The sequence below is a fragment of the Empidonax traillii genome, unplaced genomic scaffold (assembly GCF_003031625.1).
Source record: "Empidonax traillii isolate 1590-97213 ecotype Southwest subspecies unplaced genomic scaffold, ASM303162v1 scaffold18:size2335232, whole genome shotgun sequence".
Classification (NCBI taxonomy): domain Eukaryota; kingdom Metazoa; phylum Chordata; class Aves; order Passeriformes; family Tyrannidae; genus Empidonax; species Empidonax traillii.
The window spans coordinates 840,817-864,977 of NW_020955211.1; the positions used below are offsets into that span (position 1 = coordinate 840,817).

The 24,161-nt window shown below is 35.1% G+C and overlaps 1 protein-coding gene across 13 annotated transcripts in view; it reads left to right on the forward strand.

The window, feature by feature from the left end:
• The window catches only part of PPIP5K2 (diphosphoinositol pentakisphosphate kinase 2), a 47,868-nt gene extending 23,707 nt beyond the window's left edge, over positions 1-24,161 (forward strand). The window contains exons 16-32 of one of the 13 annotated variants that reach the window (XM_027896839.1): positions 21-142; positions 1,568-1,750; positions 3,101-3,242; positions 4,261-4,484; positions 5,327-5,454; positions 5,641-5,755; positions 7,043-7,150; positions 7,236-7,352; positions 7,996-8,169; positions 10,490-10,663; positions 11,895-11,964; positions 14,001-14,120; positions 14,992-15,054; positions 16,753-16,812; positions 18,895-19,026; positions 20,566-20,694; positions 21,306-24,161. In XM_027896839.1, coding sequence (XP_027752640.1) covers positions 21-142; positions 1,568-1,750; positions 3,101-3,242; positions 4,261-4,484; positions 5,327-5,454; positions 5,641-5,755; positions 7,043-7,150; positions 7,236-7,352; positions 7,996-8,169; positions 10,490-10,663; positions 11,895-11,964; positions 14,001-14,120; positions 14,992-15,054; positions 16,753-16,812; positions 18,895-19,026; positions 20,566-20,694; positions 21,306-21,409 — 2,165 coding nt within the window. In that variant the 3' untranslated portion in view covers positions 21,410-24,161. The other 12 variants (XM_027896745.1, XR_003572682.1, XR_003572683.1 and 9 more) reach the window with 12 other exon arrangements.

Sequence of the window (24,161 nt, forward strand, 5' to 3'; positions counted from 1 at the left end):
AGCAAATGTTTGTTTTGTAGGAGATTATGCTGGATTTCCTGGATGTGGTTTACTTAGATTACACAGCACTTACCGACATGATCTCAAAATCTACGCTTCTGATGAGGGGCGAGTTCAGATGACTGCAGCAGCTTTTGCAAAGGTAGAATGTGAAATAGTACTTTCAGTTTTAAAATTCTGATGTTATCACACCTGTTTTTTCTTTTGAAAGCTGGGGGAGATTTATGGTTTATTAGAAAAATGTATTTTCAAAGAGTAGTTCAGTGTGAAAAAGTATCCAATTAATGGGCTGAGCATTTTAAGTTCTTGAGCAGATGAAGACAGATTTTAATTAAACAGCCATTTCCTAGTCATCTTTGTCCTTCACAACAACTCCCTAGGATTCCATGAACAAGCTGAAGTCTGCTCATTTGAAGTCCAGAGCTCTAATGCAAGTATCTCTCTTGTTCCCTTGTCCAAGGATTTGTTATAACATCAGATTTCAATTACCAAGGATGCCACTGACCTTCACATTCCTGGCACTATAGCAGGTCCAGGGCAATGCCTGTGCTCAATAGTTCATCAGTAACCTGTATCAAAAGAACTGTCCTGGGTCCAGAAATATGGATTGCTTGTCCCCTGCAATATTGCCATGCATGAGGTGTCCAGGGCCAAGGACACCCATGGAAAACAGGACCTGCAATCAGGAGGCTTTCTTCAGTTTTGTTAAGAAAGCTTTATCCATTTCCCCTTTTAATTCAGGTGGTCTGTAGCAAAGCCCCACCCTGTTGTTGCCCTGTGTTTATTTGTCCTCTGATCCTTACAAATAAGTTCTCAACTTGTTTGTCAGTAGTTTGCAAGCAGAAGACTTGCTATTCAAGCCACTCCTTGTTGAAGAGCCCAACTCTGTCTCCCTTCCAAAAGGCCCTGTACCTAGTTATAGGAAAATACCATTCATGTGAACTCTTCTACCACATCTCTGTAATATGACTTAGCTTAGAGCTCTACAAGTCTTCAGACTTGCTATTTCTGCTGTTTGATTCCATACTGCATGTGTTTGTACAGAAATATATAGCCACCTGACCTACTTTTTCCTTGGGTCAGCAGGCTTGAAGAGACACCACCCCATTTCCTTCCTTATTCCAGAGGCTTTCTGTTGCCAGAGTATTCACAAAAGTTTCCAGCCTTCTTCATTTTGGAATTCTCCATTCACCTCCTTTTCGAGGCCTTTGGTTGTCCTACGACTCACAGGACTTTTGTCTCTGCAGAATCTCTGCAAAGACCTGAACAACTGTCACCTCCGAGGAGCAGAGTTGGCACCCAGTCATTTGGGATGCTTCAACTGGTGCTGGGTAGTATGCTCTGATATGTCAGCATCACTGTTGCACCATCTGTACCAATCCTACACAGTGAGGCAGTGTTTTGGGGGTCATTTCTATGCAATTACCTGCTTTGTGTCCCTGTTTATCCAACCCATAGGCAAGTGATACCATCTTGAATTTAAAGTAGTGGTTTGGGTGTTTTTTTTAAGATACTTGTATTCTTACCTTTATCCGTTTTGCTTGAATAATTGTGTTATTTGCTCCAGGGACTTCTGGCCTTAGAGGGAGAGCTGACTCCTATTCTTGTCCAGATGGTAAAGAGTGCTAATATGAATGGTCTGTTGGACAGTGACAGTGATTCTTTAAGCAGCTGTCAGCATCGTGTTAAAGCAAGACTCCATGAAATTCTCCAGAGGGACAGAGAATTTACTGCTGATGACTATGATAAGGTTAGCATATTTTCTTATGAAATGAAATAAATAGCCACGAAAATTCCTGTGTAAAAGTTATAAGCAGTGATTTTATGTATCTATTTTGAAAAATTATTTGCATGCTTGCATATAGCTTGAACTAAAAAGGAAGCTGTACTAATTGTGCTGTAGGTATTTTGTCTTGCAAGTTGAATAATCGGAATAGCTACAAACTTTGAAATAGGAGTAGATAGGGACATCATTCATAAGTATTTTTCATGTTCCATTAAAATATTTTAAGTATTCAAGAAATTAAGTTATATTGTTCACATTTTTTGTAATCTTTACTTTGACAGCATGTGGTATTACAAAATGTTTCTCTGCCTAGTGCAGTTTCAATATTTAATCTGCTACAAGGTTTTTGGTTGTTTTGAGTTTTTTTTTCTTTTTTTTAAACTAAGAATATTAAGCTGCTGAAAACCAGTAGAATACTTTCAAATGAATGAAAGGAAATACCTTATTAACGTGCTAAATTAGTGCACAGTAATACAGTTTATGTTGACTTAGTACAGAACACATGATTGTTCCTGGTTTTAAATGTAAGTAATATTTGTTATTGTGAAGAAACTACTTTCTCTTTCAAGTGCTTTCTTTCTGTCTCATGTAACAGTTAAATACAAGTCCTCAAATGAGGTTTAATCTTAAACTTCTATTTTTGAAAATATAATGAGAGCAAATTAATGAAGAACAGTTTTACTGTGCTGCTTTGTATACTTTCTGGATTCATTTAAACATATAAAGTATTATTCAAACCACTGCCAACAGTGGATTCAGCAGTACTTGGAAAAAGGGAGAGGGTTACGGTTAGGGCTATTGCAAATCTGGTTCTTCCCCCAGTGTTTTGCTAAGAAGGGTACTTTATGGAATAGAAAGTATTTTGTGAGACATGTAGCCTAATGGCAACATTTTTTACAGATTTTTTTCATAAACTTTTGGATACAGAAGTTACTTCAAAGGGAGTTATGGAAGCTTGATAAGTATATACAAAGTTTTAAACATCTTTAAAATTTTCCTGTCTTGGAACAAAAAATGGAGTTTTATAAATTCCTGTCATAGCTCACATTTACTGTATAGAATTAGTTACCCTATGAATTTTCTGTCACCTTTGAATTTCTAGTAAATCTTACTACTGCATTAAGGTATTTTAATGTATTTTCTTTTTGTAATGCCTCAAATGGAGTATATAATTGAGAAATGATTTAAAAAAATAATAGCAAACTGCTTGAATGCTTTTTCTCCAGTACTTGGAATTTTTCACATGTTTCATATCATCTCAGCTCTTTCAAATATATTCTGTTAAGGTAGTTTTGTGTTTTCATCAAATTGTAGCTTACTCCATCTGGAAGCATCTCATTGATAAAATCAATGCAGGTTATTAAAAATCCTGTAAAGACGTGTGACAAGGTCTATTACTTGATCCAGAGCTTGACTTCTCAGATCAGGCAAAGAATGGAAGATCCAAAGTCTGCAGGTACTGAAAAAATTTTGTATTTAGTTTCTCTTTTCTTCATTAAACTCACTTTTAGAAGAACTTTAGTCAACCAGTAGGTTAGGGATTTTCACGTTCTGATATCATATGCATAATTTTAAAGTAAAAAGCTAGAGGAACATGTGGCCATATTGCAGATAAGGGTTCTGTGGTATTCAAATATTCAGGCCTCCAATGCTTGCAGAAATTCTTGTCTTAATAATTTGAAACTCAGCATTCCACAGAAGTAATAGGAAAAGCAAAGGGTACTAAAACTAACTTATATGGGTACATTTTATATATAAGTATCTTTGCTGAAGATCTCTTGCTTGCTGTATGATGTGTAGTAGTGTTGCATAAAGTGATACTTAATATTAGTGGTGGCCAACCAGTGAGCTGGGAGTCACCATAGTGCTTTTTCATTGCTAGCTAAATACTGGAATGCTTGCTTTCAGTGTTCTCTGCAGTGTTGAGCATGCAAATAGTTTCTGTCTGCAGCTGAACAGTACAAGTGTCACCTGTACGAAGTATCAGTGGTTTTTGTCTATTTGGTCTAATCTCCTGTCCCAGGATGGGGATAATTCATCCTTTTTACCTGTCTCTTGCTGTTGATGAGTGCAGCAGAGAGAGAGACAAATGGAATGTGTAGTCTCTTCTAAAACAAAGATATTGTATTACTCCTCTTCCTCCCTCCTAGAATTTTCTTAAAGCTTTTTAGTTGCTTTTTTTTCCTTTTTAAAATATATCTGTGCTGTAGGACACCTCATTCTTGGTGCTGTAGCTCTTTTTAAAGGGCCAGTGATGCATTTCTGAAGCACTGCTTTGTACTATTAATGCTGTCATGCTTTCCACTTTAAAACTAACCATATACGCAGCTGTTTCTTCTTCTTAGAAGTAATGAAGTTAACTTATTCAATCCCCTTTATCCTTCTGTAATTCCGTTGTTACTACCACATAATTCAAATGTCCTTTTGTTACTTGAATGGTCTTGATTACTTAGAAGAGGTATATGTCTATCCAGATATTCAGCTATACCACAGTGAAACTCTAGAACTGATGCTGCGCAGGTGGGCCAAGCTGGAAAAAGACTTCAAAACAAAAAATGGAAGATACGATATTAGCAAAATTCCTGATATTTATGACTGTATAAAATATGATGTACAACACAACGGATCCTTAAAATTAGAAAACACAATGGAGTTATACAGGCTTTCAAAGGCTTTAGCTGACATTGTGATCCCTCAGGTAAGCATTTTCAGTTATTAAATAGAAGAAAATGTAGAATAAGTGCTTTTTCAAATTTTTGTGAAAGTTTTTACTCTGTCTTTTCTATTGAAGTTCCTGTATTTTGCAGTAATAGAAACCTTTAACATTATCTCTTCTATTTAAGTAGCAAGCTGATTGGTTTTTGTAGGAAAAATTAAATTCATAATTCATTAAGCTGAGCTCAAGGTGAATTTTTCTAGCAATTTAAGCTGTGAACATGCCTCCTTCCTTTACAGTTGCACATTAAAATAAAGTGGTTATCTCAGTCACCTTCATAGATTTAAGTGCAGCCTTTGTGAACAACTGTGTATTCTGAAATTGATTTTAATTTCATTTTTCCTGCTCATAGGAATTTCATTTTTGGGTTTATTGCAAATGAGACTGTTAATCCTAAATTATGTAATTTAACTTGTCTTTAGCAATGTAAATTTAAAAAGACCTTCCTGCTTTTTCAAAACGCTAACACTCTCTGATAAGAATGTTGACATCAAGTTCCATAGAATTTCAGACAAGATAGCAGCTGGAGATGGTGTCAGGAAGGAGGAGCGACCCCCTATATGTTTTGCTTAAGAGAAAGAGCTTAATCATACCAGAAGGTGAATCCTCTTTTGTAGTTTAACTAGTGAATGAAAAGCTATTTTTGTACCAAATCAAACAGGGAAAAGGCAAACTGCTTGTTTAGTACATAAGTAATCAAATGTAGTAAAAGTGCTAAACAAAATGGTTTGCAGCTGGGGCAATTTGATTTAATATAGAAGCTTTGAATTAGAAGGCATTTTAATCTTTAACTGAATTTTAAAAGTCAGTTTCTTCTTACACAGGAGTATGGTATTTCTAAAGCTGAGAAATTGGAGATTGCCAAAGGGTACTGCACTCCTCTAGTCAGAAAAATTCGTTCTGACCTTCAGAGAACTCAAGATGATGACACTGTAAATAAGCTTCACCCTCTGTAAGCCAGTTACTTTTTTACTTGGTTTACAATAATTCCCATAATAATTAATGTAGGTATTCTGTAGCTTTCATATTTGAAGTGTATTTTTAGCTCACAGTAATCAGATTTTTTTTTTTTTGACAGCTATTTTTAAAATAGAGACACATCTCATCATGTTCTAATAGCATTTTTCTTTCTTTTAAGTTACTCCAGGGGTGTTATGTCCCCGGAACGCCATGTTCGCACACGGCTCTATTTCACCAGTGAGAGTCACGTCCACTCCCTGTTATCCACTCTTCGTTATGGTGCCTTATGTGATGTGAGTTCAACACTTTCTCTGTTAAAGCTCTGAAAAGGAACCTTAAGGTCTCAGTCTTGCTATGATTGTGTCAACTGAAAGCCTAATTTTTTTAAGTGACTTTGAAATTTATCACATTTTTTAAAATATTTGATTTCCTATTATATATGCAGATAAGTGTTTCAAATTGCATTGGCTGTGTTATGTTAGTCACAAATAGATTTGGAAAGGACAGATACTATTTTTTTTTTCTCTTACGTTGTCTCCAGTAATTCTTCCAGCGCCTTTTCATTCAGGTTATCATTTAGGGTTTTCTTGAATTTACTTCTGGGCTGGCTCGTTATTTTTGACTATTGACATATTGTCAGGACCTCCCTACCTGACTTAAAGAGTCACGCAGCACACGTAGCTCACGTAGCACAAAGTTTCTCCTGTACAGTGAATTGTCTTGCTTTTCTGTTCTGTTGTAGAATACTATAAAGGGGGTGCACCATTCTCTATCTGATTGTCTTTGGTGCCAAGAACTGAAAAAACAAGGTCTTCAGATTCATAAATTACTTAACGGAGTTCTTGGAGAGGCTAAATGCAGCACAACAAATTTTAGCTAACTGCTTGTAAGATAGAACTTGACTACCATAGCAACTTTTGGAATCATTGTATTGACATACTTGCTTCTGATAATGGATGACTAAACTCACTGATCACAAAAGCATTTTCCATCCTAGACCACAGTGAAATGCTACAACAGGTACACTCCAAGTTTTAGTCTGATAAACTTTTAATTTTTCTTTAAGGTGGATTGCTAAATCATTTCTTTCCTAGGGCATGAAGAAAGGTGACTATTCATTTCAGTAGGTTAGGATGTGATGATTTTATTTCCTCTGTATACTAGAAAGCTTCATTTACTTTGTTGGACTGTTAGCACGATACCTGGAAACAGTTTCTGTAAAATGTTGTTAAAATGGGTTTCTTGCTCACTTACTGGTTCTCACTGGAAGAATCTTAAAACTGCCTCTGTCTATAAGACATATCATCATTATCAAAAGAATAGGAAAGACACCCTGAAATATGAAAAGTATGAATAAAATATGAAAAGTTCTCCCCTCCACTTCTCATTCATTTGATGAGCAATTTTAAGTCACTTGGTTTTTTTGATGTATCTCTGCATTTTTCTTAGGTGTGATAAGCTTTGTACTTCTGCTGTAAATTTAAAATCTGTGTAAATGGGGAAAAGATGAAATCATCAGTCTTTTTAAAGAAAATAGCGAAGTTTTATGTGTTGATTTTTTGGTTTTGTCCCTTCATAAGGAATCAAAAGATGAACAATGGAAACGAGCTATGGATTATTTAAACGTGGTCAATGAACTCAATTACATGACACAGATTGTCATCATGCTTTATGAGGACCCAAACAAGGTATTTAAAATGGATAAGTATCTTCAACAGTGAGTAGGGCTGAGCTGTGTATTATAGTATAAACCTATCTAATATTTTCCTTCAGGAACTTTCTTCGGAGGAACGTTTTCATGTAGAGCTGCACTTTAGTCCTGGAGCCAAAGGTTGTGAGGAAGATAAAAATTTACCAGCTGGATATGGATACAGACCTGCTTCCAGAGAGGTAGAAGTTATGCCTTTCTTTAACGCAAAAGTTTGTTTTTCTGAAGAAATACCTAAAGTAAACACTGGAAAATTGTTAGATAAAAAATGAAAGTGTGATCTTTTACTTTGTTAGAAAAATATCCAGTAAAATATACGCAGTCCCAATCTTTTCCATTTTGAATGGGCATTGAGATAAAGGACATAGATAATTTGGACTGTCTAAGGCTTTGCCAGAATTTTTGCTAGTAATACAAAGTTCTCTTTGTAAGAAAAGTGGTATCAACATCACTGTCACATGAATGATACTCTGGCAGTTGAAAAAATACTTAAGAAAGTATTCAGCATGCTTACGAATACAGATTGTTGAGGAAGGATTGATGTTTTCAAAGATATATGGTCAGGTTTGTGGACTTATCACCTGCTTTTTGAGAAAAGTTTGAAACCAAAGCTTGGCTCGAATTCTTCTGATAGAAGAAGAAAGAAGAAACATATGTAGATTATTAAAATCTGGAGCTATTTGGTTAATTGAGTGTGATTTACATCTTGTATTTTTAAAATCAGCTTGTGTTATCTTTACAAAGAAGATTTATTCAAGAGCTGCTTCTTTCTACATGTTTCAAGGTGCACAGACAAATTGAAAATGAATTATGTGTTTTTTGTAGAATGAAGGCTCGAAGAAAACCTCTCACAGAAATGATAGTGATGAGGAGGCACATGCTCCTAAAAGAGATGAAACAGATCGATCAGTAGTGATGTTCAAGCCAATGGTATCAGACCCAATTCATATACACAGAAAATCGCCCCTTCCAAGATCCAGGAAGATTGGTTCTGTTGAAGTAAGTGTTTGTGTTCCACATAACATCTTTGACAGAAATTAACTTTTGGTTGCTTTTAACAAAACAAAACAAAGCCAAATTTAATTCAGCTTTCGGTTACACAGAACCAGGAGGATGCATCTCACAGAAGGTTTGCTCTTGCTTTGTGGGAAATCCTCCATAGCAGTAATTTGTCTGAAGGAATTTTTTTTTTTAAATTACTATTCTGTGATAAGACTTCTTTTTTTAAGCCACTTTAGAAAAGTCAGTATTTAAAAATTAAGATTTTTTTTCAATCTAAACCTGCATTTACAAACTAACAGACATTGCTTTTGTATTCATCTTTACAAGACAGCTGCTATTGGGAATTAAACAAGCTTTCAGGGTGGCCCTTACTGAGAGGGAACAGAGGGATTGGGGGCGGTTGGGGAGGTACAGGAGGTGAGACATGTCTTCTGCTATGTTTGCTTTCTCGTGGGGTTACCAAGCTTTTGAAGGTAAGAAAATAAACCTGGAGCTTTTTTTTAAGTGGCTGGGGTTTGTGTTTCATGAATTTGTTAGATAACATCTTGAACAGTCGAGTTTGCTGTCTTGAAGGCCATGACATTTAGGTGTGCTTCACAGACATGGCTTTAATGTCACAGAGGTGGGGGGATGCATGGCTGTATTACTGATAGCATTTGGATGGTTGGATGGTTGAGTGGCAAAGCTTCAGATGGTGCATAGTGGCACTTCTGTGATATTAATGCTAGAAGCAGACTAACAGCTTCTTATTGCCTCATTTTCAGTTGCTTAAAACCATCAGAAATGAAGATTCACACCAAAAGCTTTTTCTTTCATGTTTGTGTTGGGAATGGGCTGTTTGTATGCAGTAAAAGTATTATAGATTTGCAAGTTACTTGGTTATTGGCAGTGTGGAGAGAAAAAGATGCATGGTTCCTTTCTATAAGGATATTTGTATAACTTCACATGACTTCCATAAATTAACAGACATAATAAATGTTAATGTCTTACATTTCCTATTTCCAAGTTTTTTCATAAACAAATGCTCACAACATCAATATTTTTGATTTTTAAAAGCTGTTTTCACTATGATCATGCAAACTCCCCTCCTAGTTATGAGTTCATATACACACAATTTAATAGTCTATTACTTCAAACTTCTAACCATTTTCATAAATTCTGTGGAAGTTACTTTCGCAAGATATCAGTACCACAAATTGCCAAATTTTGACTATACAGATAGTACATGTTGAGATCTAATGTGTTTCAGCATTCTGTGCTTTTTTATTTGCTGGAAGAAATTAGCCAATTTACAGAAATGAAATATTTTTCTTAAAAGTTAAATTGGAAGTTTTGTCTGGCCTACTGAAATCTGCAAAACCAGTATTTGGAATATTTAAACCAAACAAAGTGTTTAAAAAAAAAAAAAAAGTCACTGCAACTTAAACTGCAACTGCTTTGAATTATTTTTTCCTTTTTTTTTCCCTCCTATAAGGCAAATTCTCTCTTCACCTATGTCCGTTAATTTGACAGGACACTTTCAGGTGTGAGATTATATGGAAGTTTTAATCTGGGTTATAGTCAGCAATATTTACAATAGGATTTGCAACTGTAACTGAGTCATGAAAAGAAAAAAGAGCAGAGTTTTAATAGTAAAACAAGAATGTAAAGTTCATCAACATTGGAAACCAAATTCAGTATTGCAAAAAATGTTAATGATACAAAAGGACGTAGGGTTTAGGGGAGCTCTTAGCCTGACACTGTTCTCCCTTGGAAGTTTTAATAGGGTGTCCAGCATCAGATAAAGTTCAGCACATTAAGTTTGGAAAACTGCTACCAGTCAGGTTGGTGCTAATACTAGTGAGTCAGCTGTAAAGTCTCAAAGGCAATTTAAAAATGAGAATCTTTCAGATAAGTTTATAGACTAGAAATGGAAACTATTAAGTAATAAATAGGAAAGTTTAATGTACTTAAGAGGGGAAGAACTATTAAACAGGATGTCAAGGGTAATAGATGTTCTATTTCCAACATGTGGAAAATTCTTAAAACCATGAATCGATTATTGTTAATAAATACCTTTCTCTCATATCTAATAATTAGCATACCAGAAATTTGACTGAAGTGTTGTGTTAAAAGATATAGCTGATTGAAAAGATAAGAGTGGAACTGCTAACTTCCTAATATTGAATTATTACTCTTCTCTATTCGCTGTTTAATAGTTTTAAAAGTAGTATATAAAAGGGTGCAAGCAGATTGGGTTTTTCTTTTCTGTTCATTTGGCTCTGTTGAATCTAACTTTGCATGCTTTGCTGTTTTTTGCCCCCTTTCTCACTTCCAGGAAGAGAGCCCCCTGAGTGTGTCTAGCCCAGAGTGTATTGGTACCTGGCTGCATTACACCAGTGGTGTGGGTACTGGGCGTCGAAGACGCAGATCAGGGGAACAAATCACTTCTTCCCCTGTCTCCCCTAAATCACTGGCTTTCACATCCAGTATTTTTGGCTCATGGCAACAGGTTTTTAAACTTTACTTCATTAAACATTTTATGCATTCCAAGCAACAACTGTCTTTAAGGACATCTAATCCCTTGTTATGGATTATGTTTGAAGCAAAATCTTCCGCTTCTTAAAATTACTTGCTGAGAATGTTTGGGGGAAAAAGAGCAAGTACATGTTTTTCTACTGAATGTGTTACATGGTTTCGTAAAAATTTGATTTCTTTATAGGAATTGCAAATGTTACCATAGTAAAAATGACTTAGTGCAACTGCCTAATGAAAGAGATTTCTGCTTTGGTTTAGTTGTCCTTTAAGACTTTAAAACCAGCATTGCTTAATTTGGTGGTAGGTAAATTGAAAAAAAAAATTAAAAATTAATAATTGCAACCAATACCATTTAAAATAATTTATTTGGTACTTCATGCTGCTATTCAAAACTTGTTTTGCATATATCATATTTTCAGTGGCCTGGTATTAACTATTGCAGGGAAAAAACTCCTAGCACTAATAATTCTTGCCTTCTGTATCCAGAGGTATCTGAAACTCCCAACACAGTACATCATCCATTGACTTGTACAATATTTTGAAGATTTTTCTTTATACTGGGGGGTGAGGGGAAGGCAGGAAGAAAAAGAAACGCCAAGTGTTTTGGGAGTGCCAGTGAAGATGTAAAGATGTTCAGAATGTCAAGATATTGTTTACATGTATGACAATGGATGGTGTTCTGTTAACCATATCCTTTTTCTCTGAAAAATGTTCATAATTTAATATTGAAAATTTTAAAACTATTTACATTGGAAAAGTTTATATCAGCAAAGGCTGTGAGCATCTGAAGATTACACTGATTGAGCCCGTGCATGGATCAGTGATTGTATCATGTCCTCAATAGCTTGTCTGTCTTTCCTTCCCTCCCCTCCTTTTTTCAATACAGGCGCAGTTTAGGAGAGTGCATTTGGTAAAATGAAATAAAATGTCTCAAATGTTTGTTCTCATATCAGTCTTGGTCTGTGTCCCTTCTCATTCTGAATGCTTGCTTTGCACCACTTCATTGCAAGGAACTCATATGTGAAATGGACTCCCTTCAGAAGGGGATATTGCATGATCTTTCATGTTTCCTTTACATATTTTTACTAACACTTATCATACAGCTTATTAACACGTGTCTGTCTGAAACAGGCTGCTGTATCAAGTTAAATGGATGTTTCATGCTGCTGTTCTACTTGCCCTTATTTTTCTGTTTTTTCATCCAGGTCCTATCAGAAAGCAATAGTAACTTGCGAACACCACGAACTATTCTGGAACAAAAGCAGAGTGGTCTAGGTATGTGCCTACAATTGGAATTTTGTTTGATGTTATCAGCTTTTCATCTGCCTGTTGTTCTGTACAGTTGTATATTCTTTGAATAGCTTTTTTTTATTAACAGGACCCAATAGCACTTGTTATCAGTACCATATGCTGAGTATCTGCCTATGAACTGGACAGTTTTTCTGCAGCAAAAGTTTTTAAATAAATTATAACTGAAAATAACAAATTGTTTGAAACTGTTCATACTACTGATTCTGTACTGCTCGCAACAGGTGCACAAGACTATTTTTAATGTAAAGTAGATTTTTATGATAATGTAGTTTCTGATTGAGTTTTTGGAATTTGCAAGAATCTTTTGTATTGAAATGGCCTGCACCAGAAACTGTTAAAACACTTTTCTTTAAAATTTCGGTTTCCTGCTGCAGGCAATTGATGAAAGTGAACATGTTTTAATGAGGGGACTGGGATGGGGAACAAACCTCAAGTTTCTTGATAGTATTAGGGGTTTTGCACATATTCCCTCTCCTAAAATTAATTTCTTCTTTTCAGCATTAGAATGAATCATGCTATAATTCAATGAGTTGTTTCAAATTCCTTTAATTCAAGTGGTGCTTTTCTGCTGCTTCTTTTAAACAGGCATACATATGACTCATATGCAAAAAAATTAAATCATGCACTACTGTAAATCAATCTTGCTTTTGTTTTTTTTCTGTGTGGCTTTTCATGGGAAGAATGAAGTGTAGAAAATGCATAAACTATATGCATCAACTTAGAAGTAGCTTTTCCTTTCTTTGTAAAGATATGTAGTTTTTGTATTATTTTTGTATGTCTAATCTTTTTGTGATACTTTTCTTCCTATTATATTTTCCCTTAGTAAAATGCATACATCAGGTGCTCTTGTTTATTGAAGTCCTGTTTTTTATTATGTGCTTGATAAAGTTAAATGACTTTTGTGTGACACAATATGGCTTGTGAAAATGGATGTATTTTTGTGTGTAGATTAAGGTATTATATATTTGGTGTGAAAGGCTTTTGCCACAGACCAGGCACCAATTTATTTTGGCTGTGATTGGTCACATGTGCTAGTAATGTTTCCCCTCACTGGATTGTTAAAAGTAATGAAAGGAAGCATCACTGGATAAACAGCTGGTTTTCAAAAGAAAAATCTGCTGCTACTCATCAAAATTAAAACATAAGCTCTGAGTGAAAAACAGCTTCTCCTTTCAACTAGTAGTAAAATGTAAAGGAAAAAAATTGCAACATTTTTTTCCATTTTGTTCATTGTTGTATGTAAGTTTCATTTATGGTTGATGATTACGAAAGTTATTTTTATATTTTTGTCTGTGGCTTGTTTAACTCCCATTCTGATGAGTTGTAACAGAAGTACTGTCACTTGCATGGAGCTGTGCAAAAGTCTTCTCAGGAAAGGAAGTCAGACTAAACTTTTAGGTTTTTCATTTTGTAACACTGTCAGTAACAGTAGCTGAAATATGCATAGAGTTATTTCTGATTTCGTTAACATTTTATTGGGGTTAGAAGGGAAATATTCCTATATTAAGTCTGTGGAAATGCATGAGTACTTCATTGCAGACTATCATCTCAAAGGTTGATTTGGATGAAAGCAATGAGCAGTATTTTTCCAGTTTATATTTGTTTCATAAATGCAGGTTTTAAAATACACAACTTTCACATCATCATCATCATCATCTTCATTTTGTTTTGTTGTTTTGTTTATGTTTACATTGATGCTAACTGGTAACTTTTTTTTACCAAAAGTGAAAACAGGACAAGAACTCACTTTGGTTAAAGCCAATCCTCTCTTTGCACATAGAGCAGAGAGTGCTGTCTCATGAGTAGAAGCACAATAAATTATGATAGTTTCAGCCTACAAGTCCCACTCTGACATTACAAGCATATTGTGAACCTGTCCAAGGCACTGCCAAAAGCTGCCTTTTGTGTGGTAAGAGCCATGTGCTTGCATGCTGCATGCATCCCCAATGTGAATGGACGAACACCTGGTTGTTGTATGTATTTTCTCTAACTCCCATCAGGGTCTCACTGTGCGGGCCTGTTTAGCACCTCAGTGCTCGGGGGTTCTTCAAGTGCACCTAACCTACAGGATTATGCTCGTACTCATCGTAAAAAGCTGACTTCTTCTGGCTTCATAGATGGTATGTGCACACTCTCGCACATGCACGCACAAACCCATGTGCCACATTGAACTTCTAAAGATTTTGGTGGAATCCTAGAATATTTTACCTTAGTATTAATTCTGTGAGTTTCTATTGCTTCTTGTCTATAGGTTGCTTATGTTTTAATTTGATAGCGCAGTTAACTCTTGTTTGTCTTGATTTGAACACTAGCTCACAGGCTTGTAAGGTGTGGCAGGAGATTTCAGCAAGTGCATTTTTTAAGTAAACTAAAATTTTTGGTTTGAAATTCTTTAACCACTTTAAACTTTGGCTTTTTTCATTGCTAATTGATCTCCAAATTAAATAAATTACTTGGAGCATATGTGAGGAATAAAAGAAATTATGAAGTAATAAGTTAAATACTGATGGTGAAAATTTTAGGATTCCTAACCTTTTTTTTTGGTGGGGTTTGGATTACAAAGGAGCAGGAGATTTTCAGTTTTGGATAATCTAGGGTAGAGAAGAAACTCTCTCACTAGATTTCGAATGTAAAGATGCCAAAGCACACCTTTATAACTCTGAGGTGAAACTATTCACGCTGTTTGCCCCCCACACTTCACTACTCAGTGTTCGACTCTAACCCGAATAACCTTGTATGCCAGAATCACCAGCTCATTCTGCTTGTTTTCATACACTTCATTACACATCTTGTAGTTACCAACAATCCAAATTTTCTTCTTTTTAACCTCTATTTAGATTTTTGCCCTTTTCCTTGGTCCCTTCTGCATGCCACTCAGTTCTAATACCTTCTCATCTTTTCTTTTTTTCTTCCTTCTTCTTTTCCTATTTTAAAATCTCCGTCTTTTGGTAGCTGTTACAAATTTCAGGTACCTGTTTTTCTCTTTCTCAGACACCACACGCGGTTCTGCTGTTAAAAGGTTTTCTATCTCATTTGCTCGACACCCAACCAATGGTACGTTTTGCTTTTATTTTAAAAACAAAAACAAAAACAAAAGGTTCCTTGCTTCATCCCTTTTATTTTTATTTCAAATACGGGGTGTACAGTATCATCCAACTGTCTGTTGTTCCTAACTTCAAGCACAATTCCAAATATATTTGTAATCATTAGATATCCTAAATCCCTTCTTTACCATTCATTAGTATAAATACAACATCAAAATTCATTTCTTGGAAAAATCCTTGAAAAAAAAAAAGGAAGTGCTACTGCTAATCATGATCTCTGTAATAAATTATTCTCCCCAACTTCTTGTGTGATATGGTACAAGATAAACACAATGAAATCTGATCTTATTGGACATTACACTTCTTGATAGCTGCTGCTTCTTCTTTGTCTTTCTCCTGCTGACCTGATTCCCTGAGCCTCCCAATTCTAAAATAAATCACTGAATTGACAGCTGGAGTTTATGACTATCTTCTTGAAGTGATGCTAAATTAAAAAAACTAAAGCAGAAGCTTTAGTTCCATTCCTGCTAAATTACCATGTTTGTCACAGGACAAAAATTTATTTTACCTTATCATACTTCTCTGTTCATCAGATGTGCAAATTACTTAAATATTGCACAAAAAAATCACAGCAAGAGAGCTGTGACTTCTTGAGCAGCATTGACCTCTCTTGAGCTTCAAGAGTGAGACTTAACTTGTCTTCAGTTTGCAAAAAAGGTCTGGTTTAACACAGGACAAAGGTATGTCTTTTTCTTCCTCAGCAAAATATTTTGCACCTCCTTTTCTATGTGATTAAATAGGCCCCAAATATATCCTGTTCATGAAAATTAGACTCAGTCTTCAGCATCCACCAGACCTAATGTAGCTTTTCCAGATTTCTTAACTGCAGTTTTAAAAAGTGCATGACTGGTGGCTGAATACATTGATGGTGATGATATTGACAGTGCAGTGGAAATCATCAGTACTTTCATGATAGATTCAAAGTATATTTGTTTAGAAACAAAGTTAATTTAAAAAGGAAAAAAAAGGAGTTTTTGTTTGGCTTTGCTGAGAAACAAAGGCCATAGTGACTTTTTTGCACTGCGGTGTGTCTTGAAGGAAAAGTAACACAGTAAGCCTGAATTAATACCATTAAGACTGTGTTTGATCTAAAAGGCCAAAGTCTAGTGTCCTATTTCGGATAGGAAAATTAGGAGTCTGTTTTTTATCCTTACACTCAAACCAAACAATATTTCCAAAACATATAGGTTCAGAAAGTAGAAGCTGCATTTGAGTATCAGTGTCTAATAATATGATTACTCTCTATTCCATTTAGCACTATCTTTTTGTGACTGCATTCTTTACAAAAAAGGATCTAAATTGCTTGTGTTGATCACATTGATTGTTCTGATTCATTAATGCAGCAGTTTTACCACACATCTTTGACAAGATTAATGCATGCAGTATGAGCTCCTCTGAACCCTGAGTGTATTGGAGGTTTCCAAGGGTTCTCTACTAACATACGTCCATATTCATGTTGTTTCATCTGTCCTCTGGACTATCACTTTGATTCTCCTTGTCCCTTTCACTCTGTTTTTTTTTCTTATTTTTATGTTGTTATCACACCCTCTTAACTCATTTCAGACTACCCCCCCATCTTTAGTTCAAGGAACATGGTGAAACAAGTATCTTCTGAAAGTGCTTTACCTTATTTTCTGGGCCTCTGCAGAACACCCACACCTCTTTAGGTGCTGGTCCATTTCCTCTGTGGAATTTCTAGGCTCCAGTGGTATGTCTCTATAGTTTTTGAATCTAAGACAGCAGGGTGGCTTTTTGAGATGCTGCGTTAACCCTTTCATTGTCTTGCATTTTGATGCTTTAAGAATGAATACAGCCAAAGCTCAAAGGCTGTTCATGTACAGGAAATTGCCTTTTTAAAGGGATACTGTCGGGCTTCTTCATCATAAAATTTCAAATTTATTTCTCCTAACATCCAAAATATTTACCATAAAATATTCAAATAAAACATTGCAGATAGACTTCCAGAGTGTCTTTTAAGCCATATCCCTTAGGCGTAAAGTTACTACTACAACATTCTGGGATGTGACTTGCTGACAGCAGAATTGTCAAAACTCAACAAAAACATTTGGAGGGCAAATTTGTGAAACAAGAAAAACTTTTTTTTTTTTTTTTTTAAGGGCATGGTTGTATTTTGAAATTCTTTCCTGGTTTTCTGTAACATGCACTATGACAATAATAGTTACTAAAAAGTTAACCTGACATTGTCCCACTTTGTTATTTGCAAATAGAAAAATAAATTCTCATTGAAATGATGGTGACTTTTCTGTGAGGGTGAAAAGAGAAATCTTACATTTCACTGTAATGCAACGAAAGGGTTTGCGCTTTGCATGCATGCAAATAGTCATTTAGGATATTAATATGTATGCCAAACATCTTAGTGCTTACACTGAAGCTTAGCTACTGCCTTTGTAGGAGAACAGAAGTTAATTATATGGTGGTGCTTCTTTTGTACACAGAAACCACGTTTTTATGAAGTGCAACATTTTGTTTATAATCTAAGTCAAGCTGACATGATACACGTTAGTTGATTGTATATTTGTAGCAGTTGTCCCGAAAATTTGAGTATTGGCCAAGGTGGATCTAAAAATAAAGATATAAATACAGACATTTTGGGGTTGAAACCTTGTTACTTCTCTATGCAGAGTACTAATGGGGAATGAACGGGGAACATTGCATATCACAGGAATTTTGTTGCTTATTATTTTATGGCAAAGAACAGTTCACAGTCGTAATGCTATCTCTAATAAATGTACCTTGAACTGAAATTCTAAACATTATTTCATTCACTATTGCTTCTTCATTTAACTAAAACAAATTTACCATATTGAATTGCAAAGTTGTAGCGTTACAGCTGAATGTTGAAAACACTAATGGACATATTTTTCTCTTCTGAAGTGCAATTGGATGAAAAGCTGTTCATTGAGTTATCAAACTTGCATCACTTTATAGAGCTGCAAATTTTTTTCAGCCAAGATGTTGAAATGCTTTTTAGTCTGCTAGTAATATGGATATGCATGGTTAGTGTATGATCAATACTAACATAGAAAAGCAAAGTTCAATAAATTTTTAGATTCTTGGGTTGCTTTACTTATCTCTTCTAAAATATGAAACCTCTAGTCTTCTAAGTACTGTTTTTAAATGCTTAAAGGTAGGTGTAAATCTATCTTAGAAAATAAAAACATATAACCTCAAGGTACAAAAATGCTAACAGTGGTTTTCCTTTGATATTAAAGGCAACAATTTATTTTCACAGAATACTGAAGATGATAGAACGTGAATTCTGCAGATTTCTTTCTTGGAAGATGTAGCATTTTTAGCTCTTGTCTGCTAACAGTTGACAAAATAGCTATATCCTATTTTCTTGCATGAATGAGTTATCTATTTAGTCACATGCCAGGTATGAGAATTAATAGGAGAAATACTGTCTTTTCCTGACTTTTTTTTGTAGTGATCTGCTAATTTTTTTCTTAAAGGAAAATTATCTTTCATTAGGTAATTTGGGAGTAGAGCACAGTTCTGTTTGAATAATTTGTGTGTGCACATGTACTTCATGTGTACATGGGATTTGTATCCCATGGTATGTTACATGGTGTCTTTAGTTTAGTACACCCTGGAAATGGGCCCATCTTGTTCCAACTCCTATGATATTTAATTTCCATGATTTCAGGAGTCCTATATCTGCATGTGCTAATGTAAAATAAATATTTTTTGTCATTAATACTTGCATGTGCAAGAGCTTAAATCCTGTCTTATGTTTGGAAATCTCTCTTTTCTATTATTTTTCTTTTAGGTTTTGAACTGTATTCCATGGTGCCTTCTATTTGCCCTTTGGAAACTCTACATAATTCCTTGTCTCTGAAGCAGGTGGATGAATTTCTTGCCTCTGTTGCTGCTCCATCAAGGGAAAATCTACAGGACACATGTACTGGTTTTAGTTTGTATTTATGTTAATTTTAAGTTCGTAAATACTGTCTGATTATTTTTTGCAGTGTTTTACAGCTAACAGTTAAACTAAGGATACTGCTTTTAAAGAAAATGAAAATGTACATAAACCATAATTCTGAATTTTGCAGTATCCTTTTGTGGGTATGGATACTGTCATAATTCATTGCAGTAAAGGCTCTGTAGAGAGATTGTTGGGGTAGGAAATTAAGGATTTAATGCAATCATACTGGGTTTATTTCCTTACACTGACTCCTCTGTCCTGTCCACACTGTCAACTGCGTCACAGGTCATACTTTTTAGTGAGCATGCAGTATTTCCAGCTTCATACTGTGCTGTTGTACTAGCAGTAACCACAGCAGAGGAGTGTTGCATTTACACTTGAAAATGTGTTATTTCCTGTTTCTTTTAATATTACTTGGGGTTTTCACCTGTAGAGAGCTTTGCAGTTACTGAACTTTTTGGTAGTTTGTGCTACATGTTTAAAGTTTAAATATGCTTGAAATGAAATACAACTAAGTTCTATACATGTGCGCATCTCTGGGAAAATGACTTCCCATTGCTATTCTTCTGCTGTGTCTTTGGATTGGTTCAAGTTGGGTTAGATTTAGGTCATTCACATATTAGGATGCTTATTATCGACGTGTCAGGTGATTGAAAGTCATTCTTCTTGAGGAAGTGTCTAAAGACTCATGTTTTGATCAGAAAACTTACATGCAGAAACAAGTACTGATACAAAGGTTATCTACCTGTTAAGATTTTTCTTTTTGCTGTTACAGGATTTTTCCTTTTTCTTCCTGTTATTTTATACACTTTAGATTTTAATCAGTAGCTAAATTGACAGAATAGGCCTTCTATATCTGAGAAAGTGAGCAGTTTAGGAAAACTGATGCTACTGTATATGAAGTATATGAAAATTCTTAGCTATGTAAAATGCCTTGTTATGCTGGTGAGGAAGTGTGTCTTCAAAATCTGTTCAGAGTTGAGAATACACAAGATGAAAAAATACTTTAAAAAAACCCTTGTCACACTCCTAGCATATGGCTGTCACCTTTCTACAGAGGAGTGGTTGGAAATTAGACCTGATACAATTAAGGCCATAGGTTCTTGGCTCTCCAGCTGTTGTCCTGTACTATTTTAGAGGTTGTCTGGAGTTAAATGTCCCATGTGCATTTTTCACAGACAAACAGGTGCAATCTTCATAACCTAGGGGAAGTAGCACTAATGCTTTTGCCAATCTGCTGGTGAGGCTAGTGTTAGTGAAATTCAGCTTAGCTTTCTTAGCAGCATGAACTCATTGTGTTGCTTTCTTTGTTAAAAAGGAGACTTTTAGATTTGTCTTCTACGTTGCAAAGTTTTGACATCACAGTCAAAAATGGGCAGCTGAGCTGTGTGACGGTGTTGTCTGTGTTTCTGGACAGATACACAGTCCTATGGCTGCTGCTTTTGATGTTTGGCTTGGGTGAGAGTATTTTTTGTTGTTAATGATGTGTATATTCTTTTTTTCCCACCATTGCAGCTTCTCCAACTTATATGATACCACTTTCAGGAAGAAAAATTTCTTTAAATACCTATACCCCTGCAAAAATTCAACCAACTCCACTTGAAACTTTGCCTGAAAGGCTCGCAATAGAGAAACCAACCTTATGTAAGTAACCTCTGTCAGAGGCACAATGACTACCTTGATTCTTTCCAGAATAATTTTGTATGGCAGCTATTTCTTAAGATTCCCTGTCTGTGTAAGTGGGATCATTTCGTGGGTCAGCAAGAACTCAACAGCATTGCACAAATAGTTTTAGCAGTAAAACTGTCTTAATAGTTAGTTTCCCTTATTCTCTAAGTTATTTCAATTTCTATGGCCTGATAATTCATGTGTTTTTGTTTTGAAGTATGACAGCATTTCCAGCTATCTCCAAGTAAAACAAAGGAATTTATTTAAATGGCAGAATTTCTAGAATGTTTTCTGAACATTTACTGTAGAGCTCTGTGACGAGGTTCTGACTGAAGCTGCCAGTTACACAGTCATGCATTCAGTCATTAGTATGTTCAGTCTGAATTGTTGGCCAGCTACACTGTCTTCTTTTGAGTGGTTGTGCTATTTAGAGAACAAATTCCATGCGGGTTTCTGATTTCATTAGCTAATGCAGCTTGCTTGTGTTTCTATACTAGGTAATATGCATTTTTGTTGCTTTTGATGCTTTTTAGCATGAATATTAAACATAAAACCTAATGGTTTTTTCTCGTCTCTTATCTGTACAGCTACCCCTGGATCTCCTGTTAATGCAGCTGATGTTAAGCTGTCTCTTGAAGAGGCCTCACTAGATGTACAACCTGGTGGTGAGACTCTTTCCAAGAAAAAATGATCAGACAAAACTGGAAACAACTTCTTAAATGGTTCTTTAGAATGAGTTCAGCTACCTTACTGAGCTTTCAAAAGCCATTCATGCCTGCAGATCATAGTGCACTTAAGAATCTTAAGTTTATATGTGGTTAACTAATGTGCACACTACATGTTTAGGTTAAGTGTCTTTTCTCATTTTCTAAAACATTTTAGGAAATGTATTTATCAGTTTGATGAACTGCACACCTTTGATGGAAAAGCTGCACATGAACCTTTTCTATGTCTTCAAATATCTACTGTAAACCTGTACAACAAGAAAATGGTATGTGTTACAGTGGCTCTGTTGATGTCACCATAATGAAGGCATTGTCTGTTGTCATCATAAACTTCTATTTTCAGGACTTTATAATCTCCCTGTAAATTTCTTCTGTAGGCTGAAATGTAACACACAGCTTGACCTTTTTTTAATTTAACTACATTTCCAAAGAGATCTCTTTTGCCTGGTTTGAAGATAAGCAGATATTTTCTGCATTTTAATTATTTTATATCATATATGCTGCAATAATTAGGCATGATGGAGTGAGTTAATGTATCAGTACTTTGACTACTCTCATTTTTTTTCTGTGTTTACATCAGACCTGTAACATTCAAATACACCTTCTCTTTTATTATTTAGTATACATGCTTGTATACGGGTACCTGTACATCATCATGCAGCAGATAAAACTGTCTTTTACATGCTTTTATCAAAACCTTCTTTTGTTTACTAAAAAAGACAGTTTTATTTTCTTTGCCATATGTTTCTACAAAAAGGTGATATTAAAAAGCAGATTTTGTAGAATGAGAAGTGGATACACTTGTTCTACTGGTAGGTTTATTCTAAAAATTGTAAATATTCCACCTATGCTTGCTTTATTATCATGCCTTCAGAGTGGAGAGAGGCTTTGGACTACCAGAAATCAGTGCACACTGTTGCAAAATACTCAGGATTCATCATTGCCTGGGGATTTTCATACCTCTCTTCTTCCAGTCTAGGTGGTTGATAGCAGCTCTCATTATTAAAAAAAAAAGAAAAAAAAAAAAAAGATTTTATAAGAGATGTTAGAAGCATTCATAAATCAGTGGAACATGGAGTTATGGGGTTATATAGAATAATCATCCAGTCTAAGCAACTCTTTCCATGGCATGAAAAATTACTGAATTGTAATTATCCCAAATATATGAAACTACTGTCCACTTTTTTAAGTTCAAGTGGCTGAGTAGTAAACTACAAGTTAGGTAATTCTTCCATGTTTAAGTTGCAGAAGACATAGTTTATGAGTAATAGGTTTAAGTAGGGCTCTTACTTGTTTCCAGAGCCAGTGCAACTACTAATTGCATTCACTTTGCCACAGGGTCTGTTTTCAGTGTTTGCCATATATGTAATGGCTTCTACAGACTAATGCTAACAGTGCCGGTTAATTACCAAAAATATGAAGGGTTTCACAGCTATATACTTCAAACATTTCATTTTCTGTAGTGTAATTGTGTTATTGACAGTGTTGGTCTTGCACACAACTGAATGTACACTTGTTTACCATTTAAAAAAAAAAAAAGTTTAAAATATAAGTATGCCTGTTATTCCAGTCAACCAAAGCTGTGGCATAACTTTTTTTTATGTGCTCCTGAATAAAAAAACAAGGTCGCTGGCAACTTCTCTTCATTGTGTTCTTTTTTAAAAGCTCTGTGAAATATAATGGGGAGTTGATGCAGTAGTCTCAATGGAAAACAGTTTACATATAAGCCATTAATTTACAAATAAGCCAAAATTTCTCTTGGTGGTAAACAACATGACTCTAAAGAAGTGACAGTATCATTTTAAGATGAAATCACTCCTTAAAATGCTAAGCAGTCATCCAGTATTCTGCAGGGCATCTTCATGTTCCAGAATGGTAACATCAGACACAGAACCATGGGGAGGGAGGGCTCTTCTACTTCCTGCTGGTGCACTGACAATAGGACAGAATATGGACTCAGCTGATTCCAACGTGTTTTTAGACCAGTTCCTTTGTGTAGTTGCACTCTGTCTCACAATAAACTTTTTGAGCTGTATGTCCTATTCCAGACAGATTTGAGAGTGGTCAAAGAATATGCTTACAGAAAATCAGTGGTTGAATATACCTGTAACTCCCAAAATACTGCCACTGCAATATAGCTTAGGTAATCATTTAGCATTTCTTTAAGAATGAAACAGCATTACCAAATAGACCAAACAACTATAATGTTTGTGAAAGTTCCTAAAATTGTTTTTAACTCTTGTTTTATGTTTCTTTATTATAATAAAGACATAAATTTCAGTTATGTAATTACCCAGGCAAGTAAAATTTTTAAGGGAAAGCAGATGTGTTTTCAAAGTTCAGCTGTAAAAATCCACTTAAACAGGGCTAGGCAGATGTGCATACAAAAAGTAATTATCATATGTATCCTTATATAATAATATATCAAAAATAATTATCATACACTGAACAATAGCATCAAAACTCGAGTTCAAAAGAAGATGGCAAAAGAGATGTAACAAAAATTTCAGTGCCATAGACAAGTGGCAGAATGTAGGGACTTAACACTGTTTTCTGTCATCCAGCACAGTGGGAAGCACAATATTACTTTGTTTTTCTTGTATCTTTTCTTTGTCAATTTACAGCAATTACACTGTTGACAGACCCACAAGTAACTTGCTAAAGCAAAAAATGCAAAAACATTTCCAAGAAGTCAATTCTGCAAAAAACAGTGGAAGA